The 16,553-nt window shown below is 38.3% G+C and overlaps 1 protein-coding gene across 2 annotated transcripts in view; it reads right to left on the bottom strand.

Moving 5' to 3' along the window:
- The window catches only part of Slc2a12 (solute carrier family 2 member 12), a 52,511-nt gene that overhangs the window by 6,215 nt on the left and 29,743 nt on the right, over positions 1-16,553 (bottom strand). Inside the window, exons 3-4 of one of the 2 annotated variants that reach the window (XM_005329777.4) lie at positions 10,085-10,207; positions 6,257-6,389 (exon numbers count right to left, since the gene is read on the bottom strand). In XM_005329777.4, the coding sequence (XP_005329834.1) occupies positions 6,257-6,389; positions 10,085-10,207 (256 nt within the window). The remainder of the gene's footprint in view (positions 1-6,256; positions 6,390-10,084; positions 10,208-16,553) is intronic. The other variant, XM_040283354.2, reaches the window with a different exon arrangement.

The following is a 16,553-nucleotide window of genomic DNA, read 5'->3' as shown; positions in this document are numbered from 1 at the left end:
CCGAAAATAAGCCTAGCACTGTACTTCTGTGCTTCTCCACTCAGCTAGGTGACTGCAGATGCTCATTTGGACATACCTTAGCATGCCCACTGGGTCCTGTCACTGTCCCACTTAGAACCTTTTAGTAGCTTCCCATTGCATTTAGAATGAAGCCCAAACTCCTCAGCCCAAGCCCTACTCAACTGGTCTCCACCTGCATTCTAAATTAATTTAAAGACAACAGCCTCCAGGACTTCTTTCCATTCCTGGAACAGGCCAAGCATGTTTCTGAGTACCCTTTGCACTTACTGTTCTCTGCCTGAATTCTCTTTCTTCCTGTCTTTTATTATCACCCAGATTTTATCTTAAAAGTTACCTCTCAGGGTACCTTCTTGGATTATCATTCAAATGACCCCCTAACCACTTAGACTTACTCTATTTTCATTCTTGTGGCAGTTTTTCTGACTGATAGTGTCTCAGTACCTAGAATCAGTACCTGGCATATAACAGATGCTAAATCAATATTGAAAATAGTCTCATGAATGAATGAAAGAATGGCCACATCACATTGACTGTTAGAAGCGAAATGTAATTTAAGCTTTCGAACTAAAATATTTATAACACATTAACTTGTTTGGTTTTTTTTCTGTTTATTCCCATTGAAATTGGGGGCTGGGGGAGCAGAATAAAATCACAGTTGAAAAAGCAAACATGGCAAATGTCCCATTCTGAGTTTGTAGCTGGCAGGGCAGATATTCTAAATAAAATCCTTTCAAATTATATTGTTGGGGAAATCTTTTCTGACCTTTCAGCTGAGTCACTGTTTATTTTATAAGAAACTTAACATCCTTGGAAGAATATTTGTTTTCTCAGCTTTTTAGAAATAGAAGTAAAAGAACCCAACTCCAAATGTGAGAGAGGAAAATATTAAGCAATGTGTAGTATCAAAGTTGAAGTTCATCTAATATTATAAATAGTCTCCTTTCTTACTCCTTAGGACAACTTATCACAGATTTCAAAAGTTGATTCACTGTTTTATTAACTTCTAAATTCCTAAAGACTCCCTTAGCTTAGGAGTGTGCTTCCTAAGTCTTCAAGTTCACTGCAGCTTCTCTGTACCAGCAAGGTCCATGGGCTTTCCACCACCCCTCGTTTCCTTAGCTGTTTGAAAACTTATCAATACCATGACTTTTGTTATTTTATTTTATTTGCTTGGACATTTCTCTCCAGGGAAGCTTGTTTGAGATATGCTTCATACATACTTTGGTCAGTTTACATAATTCAGTCTGCTTTCATCTTTATTTTAAATTCTTTTGCTAACCTACTGCATCAAGCAAAGAAAAACCCTGGGCTTTCTTGTATTGCATAAATAGGTGTTAACAAAGATTTCTAGAAGTAAATTCTTTTCTGTTTGTGCCCTCAGTACTGGACTTCCATATGGTACACACCTAATATTCTATTGTGGCTAGAACTGAAAGTGCACAATTGTTTCTGTCTTATCTTTCATATTTCTCTGCACCAATGTCCTTATCTATTTTGGTCCTTCAGCCCAAACCTCAAAGTGTCATTTAGGTTCACCATACCTTCAGCTTTGGTACATTCTTAATTTATGATTTACAGCTTTCTTTGAGGGAGCCTTCATTTGAGGAATTGCACAACTCAAAAGTAACAGAAACATGATTCTTTCAGAAACATTTCACAAGTCATAAATGTCCTTCTTTAGACAGGTTCTTTCCCCACCCTAGATTCTGAATTCATAAGCTTTGCTGAGTTTTAGACTTCCAAATCATATGTTCTTAAGAAATGTCTCATTCTGGAAGCCCACTAGATGAAAAGATTGCATTTTCTTAAATTCTGTCTTCAAATTTTCATTTGGTTTGCAATATGATACATTTGACAACCCTATATGAAAGAGATCTGAAAGTCTCTTGATCTTCAGTTGTGCACAGCCCCCTGCTTTCAAATTTGACTATTTTGGGGGGGGAAGGAGTACCAGGGTTTTAACTCAGGGGCACTCAACCACTGAGCCACATCCCAGCCCCATTTTGTACTTTATTTAGAGACCGGGTCTCACTGAGTTGCTTAGCACCTCACTTTTGCTGAGGCTGGCTTTGAACTCCTGCCTTAACTTCCAGAGCTATTTGGATTAAAGGCATGCTCCACGACACCCAGCTCTAATTTGACTTTTTAAAGAGTAAAATAGGGAGTGATAGTAACAGACCCTTAGTTTCATTCAATTCATAGAATAAACATAATAATTCTTTCAAGTAGCAAGTTGTTACTGCTTTCTCCCTGCCTCAATTTTTTAGTTAGTGCTGTTAATAAGATTTTTTTTTAAATTTTTATGTGGTGCTGAAGATCAAACCCAGTGCCTCATACATACTAGGCAAGTGCTCTGCCACTGAGCTACAGCCCCAGTCTTTAACAGGAATTTTAACGAACCTCTATTTTTAAAGGAATTTGGCTTCTGAAGATAGTAAATGGGTAATTTGAGAGTGCATATACATCAAATGGACTGATGATGAGGCCATTGAGAGTATCCAGACCTCTCTCTTCCTAGCCTTTTCCAAGACTCACATAGTCACACCCAATTTTGCATTTCATAACTTGTAATAGTTTCTTAAATAGGACTCTCAAAAGCTTAGGCTCCACAAAATGCATACCTAATACCTACGCACCTATGTGTTGAACACCCATTTTCTATCCCCTATGTGGATACTTCCCCAAAACTCTGGTCCTGATGGGACTTGCATTCTTTCCCTTCCATCTTCCTTTCCCATTGTCACCTCAAATGTAATATGTACAAACTGAGCTCAGCATTACCCTTAAACCCCCACCAGATTCCGACTCCCGAACCTGTTCTTTCTTCCCCTCTGTGTCTCGAATCAGTGACTGGCACTATATACTAGTTTAGTCTTTGAATCTTGGGATTCAAAGTTCCTTCAATGTCCCAGTTCCTTCAATATAAGTGACTTATCTTCGTGCTAACCAACACAGTAGAGTGCAGTGATCTGACTTCTTGTCTGCGTCCTGAAGTATGGAACTATGGATTGTCTCCTATATTTTCTGTTCTTTCTTTGTCCAATGCCTGCCCATAATAAATGATTAACAAAGAGTTGAATAAATAATAACTGAAGTAGTGGACAAAGGAGTGATGTGGTATGGCCAGGATGTCTCACTTATCTTAACCCACAGCTCTTCCTCTTCCACTGCAGAGACTGTGTTAGACCACAGGCTAAATCTTATTCTGTGACACACAGATCAAAATTGGTTTGGTTTATATTGCTGTCCATCATGTGGGATGGACACACATAATGAATAATTGAAATCAGCCTTGACTTTGTCTGTAAGTTTTCAAACAGCAAATATTTTTCAGTCATCTGCTAGGAATTAGTGTGATGCTAGATACTATCGAGGTTATGTATTAAAGATAATGGATAAAGAGCATTCATGGAAACCAAAACTTCATCAACCTAAAGAGGTTTAATTGTAAGAGTGCTAGCTAAGGCAAAATAGGAGAAAATGTGACTAGGAAATATTGAAAGTCTGGGAAAAAGTAATTCTTCCCAGGTTTTGGGTTACTCAGGGTTTTAGGCTGAGGATTTGAATTGACTCTTGAAGCTTAGGGATGTAGCTGTCAGTCTTGAGAGAGAGTACTAACGTGGAAATAGAAGGAGAAATAAGGACATAAAAGAGAGGTAGAAGGAGATTTAGGCAAGAAGATTGTTTCATGGGAGCTAAAAGAGAGTGTTAAAAAAAAAAAAAAAAGGAGGAGTAGACTTTGTGCAGTAGCCTATCCTGTGATCCCAGCTATTTGGGAAACTTAGTTTGATTGCAAGTATGAGGCAAGCTTGGGCAACTTAGTGAGACCTTGTCTCAAAAAAGTAATAAGGGCTGGGAGGGTAGCTTAGAGCTGGAGTGTTCTTGAGTTCAACCCACAGAACATATAAATAAATAGGTAGGTGTGATAGATTTGATGTGGTCAAAAATTCTTTGCCCTTCATTCCATCAAAAGATAAAGTCTGGGTCTGAGCCTAAGGCTCAGTAGTAGAGCATTTGCCTAGCAAATGCAAAGGCCCTCGATTCAGTCCGCAGTACTTTAAAAAAAAAAAAAGGAAGGTCTACTTTTATACCCGCCTACCCCCCAATCTGATCTGGCCATGGTACTTCTAATGGCAACAGAAAACAGATGAGATATACGAATTTCAGAATGTAAAAGGGCCTTGGAGTTTCAGCCTCCACCACCTTGCAGTGTTGCATAAGAGAAAGCCACATTCACTTCCTAGAAGATGGGAAGCCATGTGCAGGAGCACTGAAGCTCCCCACTGACCACCAGCACCTACCTCCACCTACCCACTTGATGCAGCCAGATATGATCATGAGCCTTGCAGTGCAACTGACCATCTCACCCACATAGCCCATGAGTGAATCCAAGTGAAACAGGCAGCACCACCCAGCCATGCCAAAGAGTCATGGGAAACAACAGCTGTTGTGTTAGGCAATATAGGGGGATGATTTGTTATGTAGCAATAGGTAACTGAAGTGAAACCAGAACAGGGAAGGAGGAAAAGCAAAGGCAGAGACCAATGGATATGCAAGTCACTGGTGTCCTGATATCTCAGTACTGGAAATGGCCTGAATCTGTCAGGAAGGTTTCCAGTTCCAGGTGGAGGCATTGAGTGACTGAGGTCTGAGGCCAGTAATGATTCAAATCAAATATCTGTAATTAATAATCTTGTTCAGAGCCTATGCTAATTATTTGACTTCAACTTGCATAAAACCAGACAGTGTGCTGGTCAGGCTGAGGATGTATCAGCCTTTCTGTATTTTTCACTGTAAATGAATCATTTTTGTTTTTATTTTACTTTAAAAAAAAACAAACAAAAAACTCATCTGTTTCAAAACTTAGCCCTACCATTTGATAATTACCTTATGGCTTAAATTAAGAAAAGTTTTTCTGCTTACTAAAGTAAAATATTTTTAAAATCTCAACATATATACCCACCATCAATTCACCTATCAGGCTTATTCTTCCTTCAGATAAAAACTAGAGGATCAGTATGCGCACAGTTTCTGTAAGCATATTTCCCTCTAAGTGTATTAAACATTTTAAAATGAAAATCACAACTCATAAAAAAAATCACAAATCAACAATGTGATTTTTCCCGTTTTATTAATACCCAATAATAAATATCCCTACATTTCTTTGTATAGTGATTTGATCCTAAGGAAAGGAACAAGTTGGCCTTCATTCCTACTCCTATGTGTCACCTCTTCCCCCAGGCCATCCATTTTGGCAGTTAAGAGCTTTGAGTTGTGTTACTAAAAGAAAGTTTTCCATGGCCCACCACTGAATTAAATTATTTAAATTCATTTATCCCGTTTTTTAAATGCTTATTCATGTAAGAAACTCTTGTTCTGTCTCAAAATTGCCTAGAATGTACCATATTTTGAACAATTATGGATGTTTAGGCCCAAAAGTTTTATTAAGGCTGATAATTACAGCCTTAATAAGTGCTTAGGGATCAAAGATCTGTTAAGTCTGATAACAGATGAAGGGATGAAGCCATGATCCTGGCCCAGGGTGGACATGTTATCCCAACATCTACCTCAGGTCTCAAAGAATGCCTTTTTTTTTTTTTTTTTGCCAGAAGCTAGACAGATGGTTGAGGTTCTCTGCTCCTTACTGAACAGAGCTTTAAAAGCAAAGCCCCAAGCAACTTAGGAAGACACTGTCTCAAAATAAAAAATAAAAAAGACTGGGGATGTGGCTCAGTGGTTAAGCACCCCTGGATTCAATCCCTGGTTACCCTCCCCCCAAAAAAGAGCTTCACTTGCTGGAAAACAATGCTTTTTTCACTTCCTTGACTGAATCACCCACATTGATGACAGGGCAGGGAAACAAGATTATGCACTGAGACAGTCTTACACCAAAGGAATATCTGGAAAGAACTTCAGATATTACTATTTAGCTGTATATAAAAGTTGGGGATTTGGGGATTTGTTGTTGTTGTTGTCTGTTTTGGTACTGGGGATTGAACCCAGGGTTGCTTTACCACTGAGTCACATCCCCAGTCCTTTATTTTGAGACAGTGTCTCCCTAAGTTGCTTAGGGCCTCACTAAATTATTGTGGCTGGCCCCAAACTTACAATCCTCCTGTCTCAGCAACCCAAGATGGGATTTTACAGGCATGAGACACTATACCTGGCAAAAGCTGCATGTTTGACTAAAGGCTATTTATTTATTGTTTAAAGATCAATGCATACAAATACTTACGCTTTTGCTAGTTCCATTGATATTTGTTCCAAAGAGCATCCCTTTGTTTCAGGTATAAAAACAATAACAAAAACCAGAGATGCTAAACTCATGATTGTATATATAAAGCACACCCATGGCAGGCCAATAAGATCTATAAGGAACAAAAGAAATTGATTAGAAATGTGTTTTGTGTTGCTTGGATCCCATTTTATAAATGCTTTTTAAAGCATATATAAAGCCATATGTATTTTCACAAATGCTAGTAGTATCCAGCGAAATAGGATTCATGAATTTAAAATGTAGTCAGCTCTGGAAACCTGTTCTTACTAATGACGTCAGCTTTCTCTGGTAAATAACAATCTTGTGACTAACCCAATTTAAATTCAATTGCCATCTTCTTGCTGGGCATGATCATAGTGAAAACAGAGCCTAAAGCCATACAGAAAAATATAATGCAGAAGATAAAATTTCTCTTCTCACCCTCCATAGTTTTCCCTCTTGGGAATTGACACTGTAGCAGTTTGGTTTCTATTTGGTGGACATTTGTAGTGCACATTTATACAGATGGACTTTTCTTAGATTGAGTGCATTCTATTTTACTGTGATATGAGTAACTTACTTCATGCAATATTTGATCACTTTTTAATAGTCAGTTGTGTACTTTGTAATACTTCTTTCTAGGTCCAGAGGGAAAAACATGTGATATTGGGTCCAAGAAAGACACCAATGAGCTAAGATGCATCAAGAAGCAAGATCCTCAAGATTTTGATGGGTTTCACTTTGCCAGTCTAGTTTTTCCCTTGACCACTTCTAGCCAGTGGTACAATCCCTTTGTAGTCACTGGCCAATATCAAGGAACATTAAGTGATGAGGTGTGCCACCCCTCCCCATTTGCACTGTGCTAGCCACTTGCATTGTGCTGGCTCCTGGCTCAGCAGCATGAAGTTCCATGTCACAAGGAGTAGTGAGAAAGTAGTTGGCTCTTTCTGCGCATACATAGGCTCAGGCCAACTGTAGATAAGATTTGCAAATAGCTCTTAACAGCTGCAGCCACAAATCACAGTTGGTCAGGCAGGAAAATGAAGAGGTTGTATACTGAGGCTGTTTTGGTAAGTGCAGTGTGGAAAGATCTAAGCATAGTAACCACATGTGAGTGAGTTTTGCTGAGGTGGGATGAGCAGGAAGAGCAGTCCCTTTGGCCATTGCTAGTACAGGGCTTGGCCTGACTTATTGCTTAATAAACTGCTTATAGAATTGGTCCTCCCTCTTTCTCTGAATTGAAAAACTTAAATATGGAATTGAAAACCCCAAAAGGCTGTCTCATTGAATTTGACCCCAGTTCTGTTAGAGCACTTTCAGTAGCAAGGAGCTCACCTTTTCCCAAGCCTCACCCTGCCCAGTGAGCCAGCTTTCTCTGCTCAAAAGTTCTTTGTCACCTGAATCTACCCTTTAGTCATTCTGCTTTATAAGATAGAATGATTTGACCATTTTACATTAAAACCAAAATCATGTTTAATTAGTAAGACCCTCAAAAGTAAATTCCAAAGGTGATATACTAAATGTATATTCATGAACGTATATGTGTATATATATTTATGTATATATGTATATGTGTATGTATGTGTTTGCACTTTGCATATGTATAAATATGTGTGCACAACCCAGTTTTAATGACAGCCATGCAAATATTTGAATGCACTCTGTCCCTTTCTTGAGACCCTCTTGTCCAAGTTGAACATCCTGAACTCCCCTCCATTCTTCTCAGAACATAGGTGACCTGCCCTGGTTATCCAGGTCACCCTCCTTGGGTGGACACACTGCAATTTTTAAGTAACCTTTTCAGAATGCTTTACTCAGAGCTGAACACAATACTGCAGTTGGGTCAGGCCCACTGTACAATATGTTTTCCTATCTGGAACAGTCTGCTTTTATTGATTCAGATGAAATTTCATCAAAATGTTGGTATCTGAGGGCTTGTTGCCAGCTAGAGCCTCACATCTTTAAGGTCTTTCTAACCCATACTTGGAAAATTGACTTTCAAAAATAAGTAGAAATCTTCAAGCATCCCCATTAATATCATCTAAAAGTTTTAGATCATTCCAGGCTTTTAAAAATTTGGATTGTTTTTCCTAACATTTGTTCTAAAAAGCCCATTTGGAGAACTTCAAATCTTCATTAGCTCATCCAGTATATTAGCTAGCCTTCCCAAGGGTTTGTGCCATTTTTTTATGCCTTGACATTCCAATTCTCTCTCTTTTTTAAAATATTTCTTTCTTCACACCAAACAGCAAATGAAGTGTGTGTGCACACGTGTGTGTATGTGTGTGTGTGTGTGTGTGTGTGTGTGTGTGTGTGTGTGTGTGTGTGAAGGTGAAGGGCACATATTTATGTGGGTTATCTGAGCAGGAGAGGTATGGCCAATGCTAATAACCAGCAGTGTAGTTTCCTTCAATCTTAGGCTATTTCTAAAAATGTAGGACATAAAGATTGGACAGTTTTATATGAAAACCAAAAGCATGCTTACCTAGCAATTTCAAAAGTTAATTCCAAAAGTAATATACTAAATATATACACATATGTATATGTGTGTATGCATATATTTATGTATACGTATGTTCATATATAAACATGTGCGTGCACTTTAAGTAAATATCCACTTTTGAAAATAAACTATACAAACATACACATAAATATGAATGCAAACTACACATACAAATTGAAGAAACTGGGTAATTTGTTTAATAAAATTTTCTAATTTGGATTTTTTTCATTTATTGTAGCCAGAATGACCCCTAAATATATGTGAAATAAGAAAAACCCATTGATCTCTTTCTGCCCTAGTCCTGCCTGGACTTGTTGTTGGAGACCAGAGATGATACATGCCTCACTGGTCCATTTTAGAGGATGCTGGGGCACCACCTCATTATTTTGGGAACTAAAAATAAAGTTCCAAGCACTTATCTTGCCTGTCTTCTATAATCCACACTTCAGGTTAGCTAACTCACTAAGAAGAAATTTCTCTCTAGGAGAAGTATTCCATATAAAAACATAGAAGGAATGGTAGAATAAAGATAGTGGGTTTAGAAAATAGTGGCTCACAGCAGTTTAACATGGCAAAGTAGGAGACCATTCCTGACATTCCTCCTGAAGGTAGGACAAATCCTGTCACCTACCAGGGAGTTTGCAAACAAACCAGAATACTTAGACTTCCTCAAATCCCCATCTAGATCTAAATATTAATGTACAGGAAACACAATGAATAGAGGGACATGTGATAGAAGAACCATCTACAAATTCCAGACTCCCTAAAATTCTATGAAACAAATGATCCAATTTATATTTATAAAAATATAAGGTGGGGTGAAAGGTGAGGGGAATGGAGACGAAACTGACAAAGTTGTGTTTCATACATTTCATTGTAGATTATATATTGGAATGTGATTCAGCCAAAGTATAAAAAGTAATTATAAGACAATTACTAAAATGTGAACACAGACAGGATGTTTGATACTTAAGGATGATTATTAAAATTTTCCATTACACTGTGGTCCTATTTTTTTAAATATCTTTTTTTTTTTAGAGGTCCCTGCTGAAATTTTACAGGCAAAAATGACATTATGTGTGAGATACAACTAAATTTGGTAGGAGGAAGATCAGGCGGGGTCATAAATGAATGAAGACTGAGAACAGCTTTAAGATAGGTAATAGGTACAAAAGGTTCATTGTCATTCTTTACCTCTGAGTGTGTTTGAAATTTTCCACAATAATTTTTTTTTACAAGGATGTCATCCCTAATGTTTGTCTTAAGAGAATACAAATCATCAGAGGAAAACAAAGAGTTCTTACCAGTTACAGTCAAAAACGTCAGAGAGATGAGGAGATTGATGCCCCAGTTCATGCTAGAGGTTAAAGCCATGGCTCGTCCTCTGATCCCACCAGGGAAGATCTCGCTGAGCACCAGCCAGGGCACTGGAGAAAGAAAAAGTGACGGGACAGCAGAATTAGGGAAAACCCATCGTGATGGAGGGCTGGCTCATTGATCTCTCTGTGCCAGGGCCAATACCTGTGACAGCAGGACAGGACAGCCCAGAAAAGGGACATGCCTTCTCTTCACCTTCAGTCAAGGGAGACAGCAGACAATGGGCCTCCGGAACATGAAATACTGGTCTAGGACAGAGGCTTTCAAAACACAAAGGAAGGGGCAGTGCCTGGGGCAACCAAGGGCTGACTGAACAGCCACCCAGCTCAAGAGCCTCAAGGCTAGATACCAGCTGCAATTGCTACTGTATGGTGTCCTTTCCTATGCCCTCCTTTCCCCTGGACCTGGGAGAAGTCTAGAGTCATAGCTAAGGAGTGGGTAGGAAATGGAGCTAGAAGGGCAAGGGATACCTGCCACTCTGACTTCTTCCACTTGAACCTCCTGGCCCTGGGTGAGCTGGGTGGAGGGAAGCCCTAAATTCAATAGAACTTCCAGATTTGTTAATTATACCAGACTAGACATTTGAATTTCTGGAAGAAAAAGACTCTTCTTGGCACCAAAATGATCAGAGCACTTTTTTTTTTTTTAATTTTCTGTGAGTGACAGAGAGCATTATGGGATCCGCTTAATGGGATTAGAAAGAACAGAAGAGAGAAAATTAACTCATCTTCCTCTCGTATCCCAGCCACTGGGTGTGCCTAGTAAAGTCTGAGCAAGTTCTTACGGGGAGCTGACTTTACAAACATCCAATAACATTGCCATTTGATCCTCACTAACCCTGAATAATTAGTAAGTATTTATTATTCCTCTTTCATAGAAGAAGAAACTGAGGCTTTGAGGGGTTAATGACTTGCCAAGATCACGGAGCTCCTACGTGACAGAGGTAGCATTGAACCCTGACAGTCAGTCTCTGGAACTCATGTGTTTTAATCACTGTGCTGTCTTCATAGTGGCACAGTAAATATTTGTTTATTAATAAATAACTGTGAATGCAAGCACATTTGATTCTGTGGAAGAAGGACTTTGGAGCTGCCCACCCTTGGCCCCCTGCTGGCTAAGGCGCCATGTGTCAGAAAGCCAGTGTTTGTTCAAGGACCAGCTGCATAATGCCAGCCCAGAAGAAGAAGCTAGAAGCCAGGGAGGGGTCCCATTGACCAGCACCTCTAGCACTTCCAGCACCAGAACCGAGCAGTCAGCTGTGTGTCTCACTGAACAATTAGCTGCTCACATCAAGATCACATTCTCCTCGTCATAAATGTGCTGTAAGAAAAAATAAACTGAATCAAAAATTTCTTTTTTCTTGATTATCTTCTCCAAGTGAATCTATATAGGGTCACCTTGAAGATGGAAGGTGACTATAACAAAAACAACATAGTTATTGTTTTAATTGATGGGAAGTTTTTTAAAAAATCCTTATCTCCCACCCTTTTACCTCACCTTTCCCACCCCCCACTCCTTTTCACCCCCAAAGACCTTTTTTTTTTTTAAAGAGAGAGTGAGAGAGGAGAGAGAGAGAGAGAGAGAGAGAGAGAGAATTTTTTAATATTTATTTTTTAGTTCTCGGCGGACACAACATCTTTGTTGGTATGTGGTGTTGAGGATCGAACCCGGGGCCGCACGCATGCCAGGCGAGCGCGCTACCGCTTGAGCCACATCCCCAGCCCCATCCCCCAAAGACCTTTACTAATTTGTATCTTTGGTAGAATCTCTTTTCTCTTAGTGAGCTTAGTGCCTAGGTAATCCTATCTGGAGCTTTGCAAAATTGAAGCTCTAACTCTGGGTAGATTGTGTAATTCAAAGCAAGCTTTCCAAAGGGGACCTAGCCTTGGGCAAATAAAGCAAATAATCTATGCCACAGACATATACCCTACCCATGTCCCTTTCTGACATGGACATTTGACACAGATTATTTGGAGATGAGGGTCCCTTAAGACCTTATGCTGTAAGGAGGGAGAAGAGGGGGGAAACCTTTCCTTTTCTTCTACTAAAGGAGTTAGCTCAGATTTTCTTGATCCAAATTCTAGCTCTCCCTGAACACCTGTCTAACCTACTTCTTTCTGACTTCACCTTTCATCACTATGGACTTTTGAATTATCTGGTGGCATTCGGTAGATAAATTGCTGAGCTCATCAAAACCACATTGGCCTCAGATGAAAATGAACTGATCTTGCTGTTATAGAAAGTGATGGATTCCACCAACATGAAGACAGGTGCTTGTGCAGAGCACAATTTGTATGTTCTCAGTCTGAATTGCCAGGGTCTCCGTGCGTTGAAAAACTTGATATCATACTGGAAGTCTGTCCTAGGCATACCTTCAATTCAGCAGCTAAGCCAAGTCCTTGGGCAATATAAAAGTCTGAATAATGAATCAAAGGTTGAAAAATAGACTTCCTTCAGTCTAGTGGGAACTTGTCTGACAAACCCTGCACCTGACATTTCCCAAAATAAATGTATCATTGCTAAAATCTTCAGCTTCCTTTTTCCATGGAATGGGAAGAATTCAACAATGGATGCCTTGGTTGATTACGATCCACAAACTGGAGGTTGCAACAATTGACAAGGGAATGCTTCAGCCATCCCCAAATGGAGAATATTGTTTTAATAATGATTTCAGAGCTATAAAATTCCAAGTTTTCAGATATGGAAGAGTGAAATAAAAACCTGAAAGTGGCATTTGTGATAAGAAAGTCTTTCCATTTCAGTCTTGGGAGCAAGACAGTGCGAGAATATTATAGTCTTCATGGTTCTCCAAAAAGATGTTGTGAATGGCCAAACTGAAGAAATGAAGAAACTCTGCTTCTTTTCATAAGTAAAGAACATAGAGGTATAAACCACCACATTGGGATTTAATATGGCGATTTTTATAATAATGAGTGGAAGCTTTTTAAAAGTCACTATATTTTCTTTTCCCAAGAAGGTGACCCAGTTTCTCCCCAAGTAAAATCCAATTATTACTAAAAGGGTGGGGCTCCTTTTCATTGCCACAGGGAGGAGATGTGGCTTCCCTGAGCATCCTCTTTATTCCTTACACCGATGATAAACCAACAGAGGATGCATTGTCCTATTGGCTCGGAGGGGGATCTGCAGAGTACTTGTGACAGTGACAGAGATTTAGTGAACTCCTACGCAGTGAGCTCAGCAGCTTCGGCTCATAAACAGTTCTCCTGGACCCCTGTTATTTCTCCTTCAACCTCATCATTCTGGGGCCACCTCAGCAATTTGCACTCCCCATAAATGTCATAGTCTACATGTCCTTAAGGTCTGCTGTATGCTACAGTGATTGAGGAAAATTTGGACTAGCATGGGCCACTGGGGAGGGGTAATTGTTCACAGATATGGAACTCATATTTCACATGATATTAAGTCATGAGGACCACCCATAAGAACTTTCCCAGTCTAGATGAAATAAACAGAACATTTATGGCTACCCAGAGTGTCATAAAAAGATCACAAAACAAACAATATGTTGAAGTCTCTCTGTTTTCAGTTGGGGACACAGTCTTGGGTTAACAGGGGCACTCCATAGAGATAACAGCCCTACCATATGTAAGTTACCCTGTGTATTTTCATACATCTCCTTATTTCTGGTCACTGCCCTAATTTTTCCTATAGACATTGTCATTTAACCCCCTGCACTTTCAGATTTAAACCCTGCAGTTCTCCAGGCACATTTCCACTTGGCTGGGGTTCTTCCTGAACCACCTGGCATGCTCACCCAGAGTTTGAAAGACTCGTCGAGGTCTTGAAACTCTTGCCAGAGAACTCCTAGCAACTTTGGAGTCAGTTCTACACTCAAGCTGCAGAGTGTTTAGCAATTTGATTTGCTAGGGAAGCTATGTCCTGTGCTTTGTAGAAATGAAGCCAAATCCTATGGTTTTTATTGTATTTGCAAGTAGCATGCAACACACCCAGCTCTCTCTCTGAAAAAGGGTACTTAAAATGTGATTTTGAGTAGGAGCATGCCATCCCTTCCAACCAGATGTTTAAATTCTGGCCTCATAAGTTTCCTAAGTGGAAAAAAAATGGTCTTTATAAATAGACTCCATGATAGGCCACCAACTCCAACATCAGCAATCATGTATCAAATTCCTTTTTTTCTTTTTTATAGTCTCAGTATTCTTTCTTTCTTTCTTTTTTTTTTTTTTTTTTTTTTTGTGTGTGTGTGTGGAGGGGGGTGTTGCAGGGATTGAACTCAGGGACACTAGTTCACTGAGCCACATTCCCAGCCCTGTTTTGTATTTTATTTAGAGAAAGTCTCACTGAATTGCTTAGTGCCTTGCTTTTTCTGAGGCTGGCTTTAAACTTGAGATTCTCCTGCCTCAGTCTCCTGAGTCTCTGGGATTACAGGCATGTGCCACCATGCCCAACTAGAAACAGTATTCTTGTGCTCCCTGAGTTGTGCCACTTGTGGACTTTAGTAAAAGAAATACTTTATTCAAAAATATTATCTGGGATTATTTAAGTCACAAGCTAAGAAAAGTGATAAAGTGTTCCTCAATCTTTTGCCCTAATGATTTCAAATCAAAATAACTGAAAAGATTTTCAAATAATACTTTAGGGAAAATTAGACTAAGTGAAGTAACCCTCAATTTATAAAAAAATGCCAATGTTAAAAATGAAACCCATTTATGATCAGGTATCAGATGAGAATAGGAAAGAACTTTGTCAGTGGGCTTTCAATTTTCTTGCTTGTCTTGCCTTTAAAGCAATTTAGAAGCTAAGTTTTTTTCCACATATAAGCTAATATCTAACATTTCTTTAGCATGAATTTAAATAGTGACAAAGGATGCAAATTCTTGTGTATTTACATTCTAGCATTTAAAGAAAAATAGTTATATCACTTTTTTATATGTTTCTGGCAGAATTTAAATATGATAAGTGTTGATACCCATTACCATCATCCATCCAAAAAATACAGGAACAAAGAATTAGCTTAAATTTTACAGAGTTTCTTTTTCACTTGAACTTAATATTTTATCCTAGTAATGAATTTTTAAGCCTCAAAATCTTTCACTTAACACCCTACCATACTTCTCCTCAAAAAAAAAAGACCTTAAATTAAAATTTTAGGTTTAGTTTTATTTATTCTAAAAGATTCTAAGTATTTTTTCTGAATTGAGTTATTAAAACAATACTTAATACAAAACAAATCAAAATCATAGAACTATCTTACAAATTTTAGCAATAATTATTAAATATTAAAATGAAAATTTATTGCAAATACCTCAATGAAATGAATGGGAGGGTTTTTTTATTATGTATGGGGGGGTGAATGTCATCTATTTCTAGAGTAAGATGATTTGGTTCTACTTTTTAAATAGATGAAATTTATTATTCTCAAGAATAAATAAAGTAGATGAAGAGTTGAAGGGATCTTATTATAACAATGCCACTCAGATCTTTGAATTAACAACAAAAGTTATTCCTGATGATATAATAGCTGGTAACTTGATTAGGTCATCCTTTATTTTGTTATTTTTTTGTTGAAAGCAAATCATTGGAAATATCTTGGCTTATGAAAGACCCATTATCTAGTCATTTGAGTCATTTCTTAACACCTACACCAATATTTCCAGATGTCACTTTGATTAGTATTCTTGGGTTTTTATAACTTGTGATATGTGTCATAATAAGATTTCTGATGGGTAATAAATGAGCCTTCTTTTAAATGGAAGAATTGTTACAACTTGGGTGATGGGGATGAAGAACTTTTAAGAAACATATTTATTTGAACTCGAAGCTCTGGAAATTGACTTCCTTTGAGTTACTGAAGTAATGAAACTAGTAACAAATGAATGCTTGTGTTTATTGTTACTGTTAAAACCTTAGTCCATGTCTTAAGCATCTGTACTGTCCAATAATTATAATTTTTAAGGACATAAGACTATAACAGAAGTAAGTCAGAGAGAAAAGTTAAGCACTGAAGTCTTATATGAGCTGTTGCTCATGGTGATAGAATCAATGGTGCCATTTCTCTGTGCTTAGCCCTGTGCATGCTGCAAAATTGCAGTGTTAAAATCTTTGGTTCTGTGAGGTACTACTATTGCATCCTCTAATTCCAAACAGGAAAAAGGATTTTATTAGTTAAATGTATATGTTTCTTTAAATTTTTCCTCTGTGGCTTGGATATAAAATTAATGTAGATCTATGTGGATGCTTCTTTAAACATACTTTGCATTAGTTTAATGACAAATGCCAGAGAACCAAACAATCCCCACTGCAATCAAAGTGACCTTTAACCTAGGTAGTTGGGGAAAAAAAGGACAGTGATTATGTGAATATTGGTAATAACTGAAACTTAAGATCTCAAAGAAAAAAAAAAGCATTTTAAAGATT

The sequence above is a fragment of the Ictidomys tridecemlineatus genome, chromosome 8 (genome assembly GCF_052094955.1).
Source record: "Ictidomys tridecemlineatus isolate mIctTri1 chromosome 8, mIctTri1.hap1, whole genome shotgun sequence".
Lineage (NCBI taxonomy): Eukaryota > Metazoa > Chordata > Mammalia > Rodentia > Sciuridae > Ictidomys > Ictidomys tridecemlineatus.
This window is presented reverse-complemented; position numbering and strand designations above follow the sequence as displayed.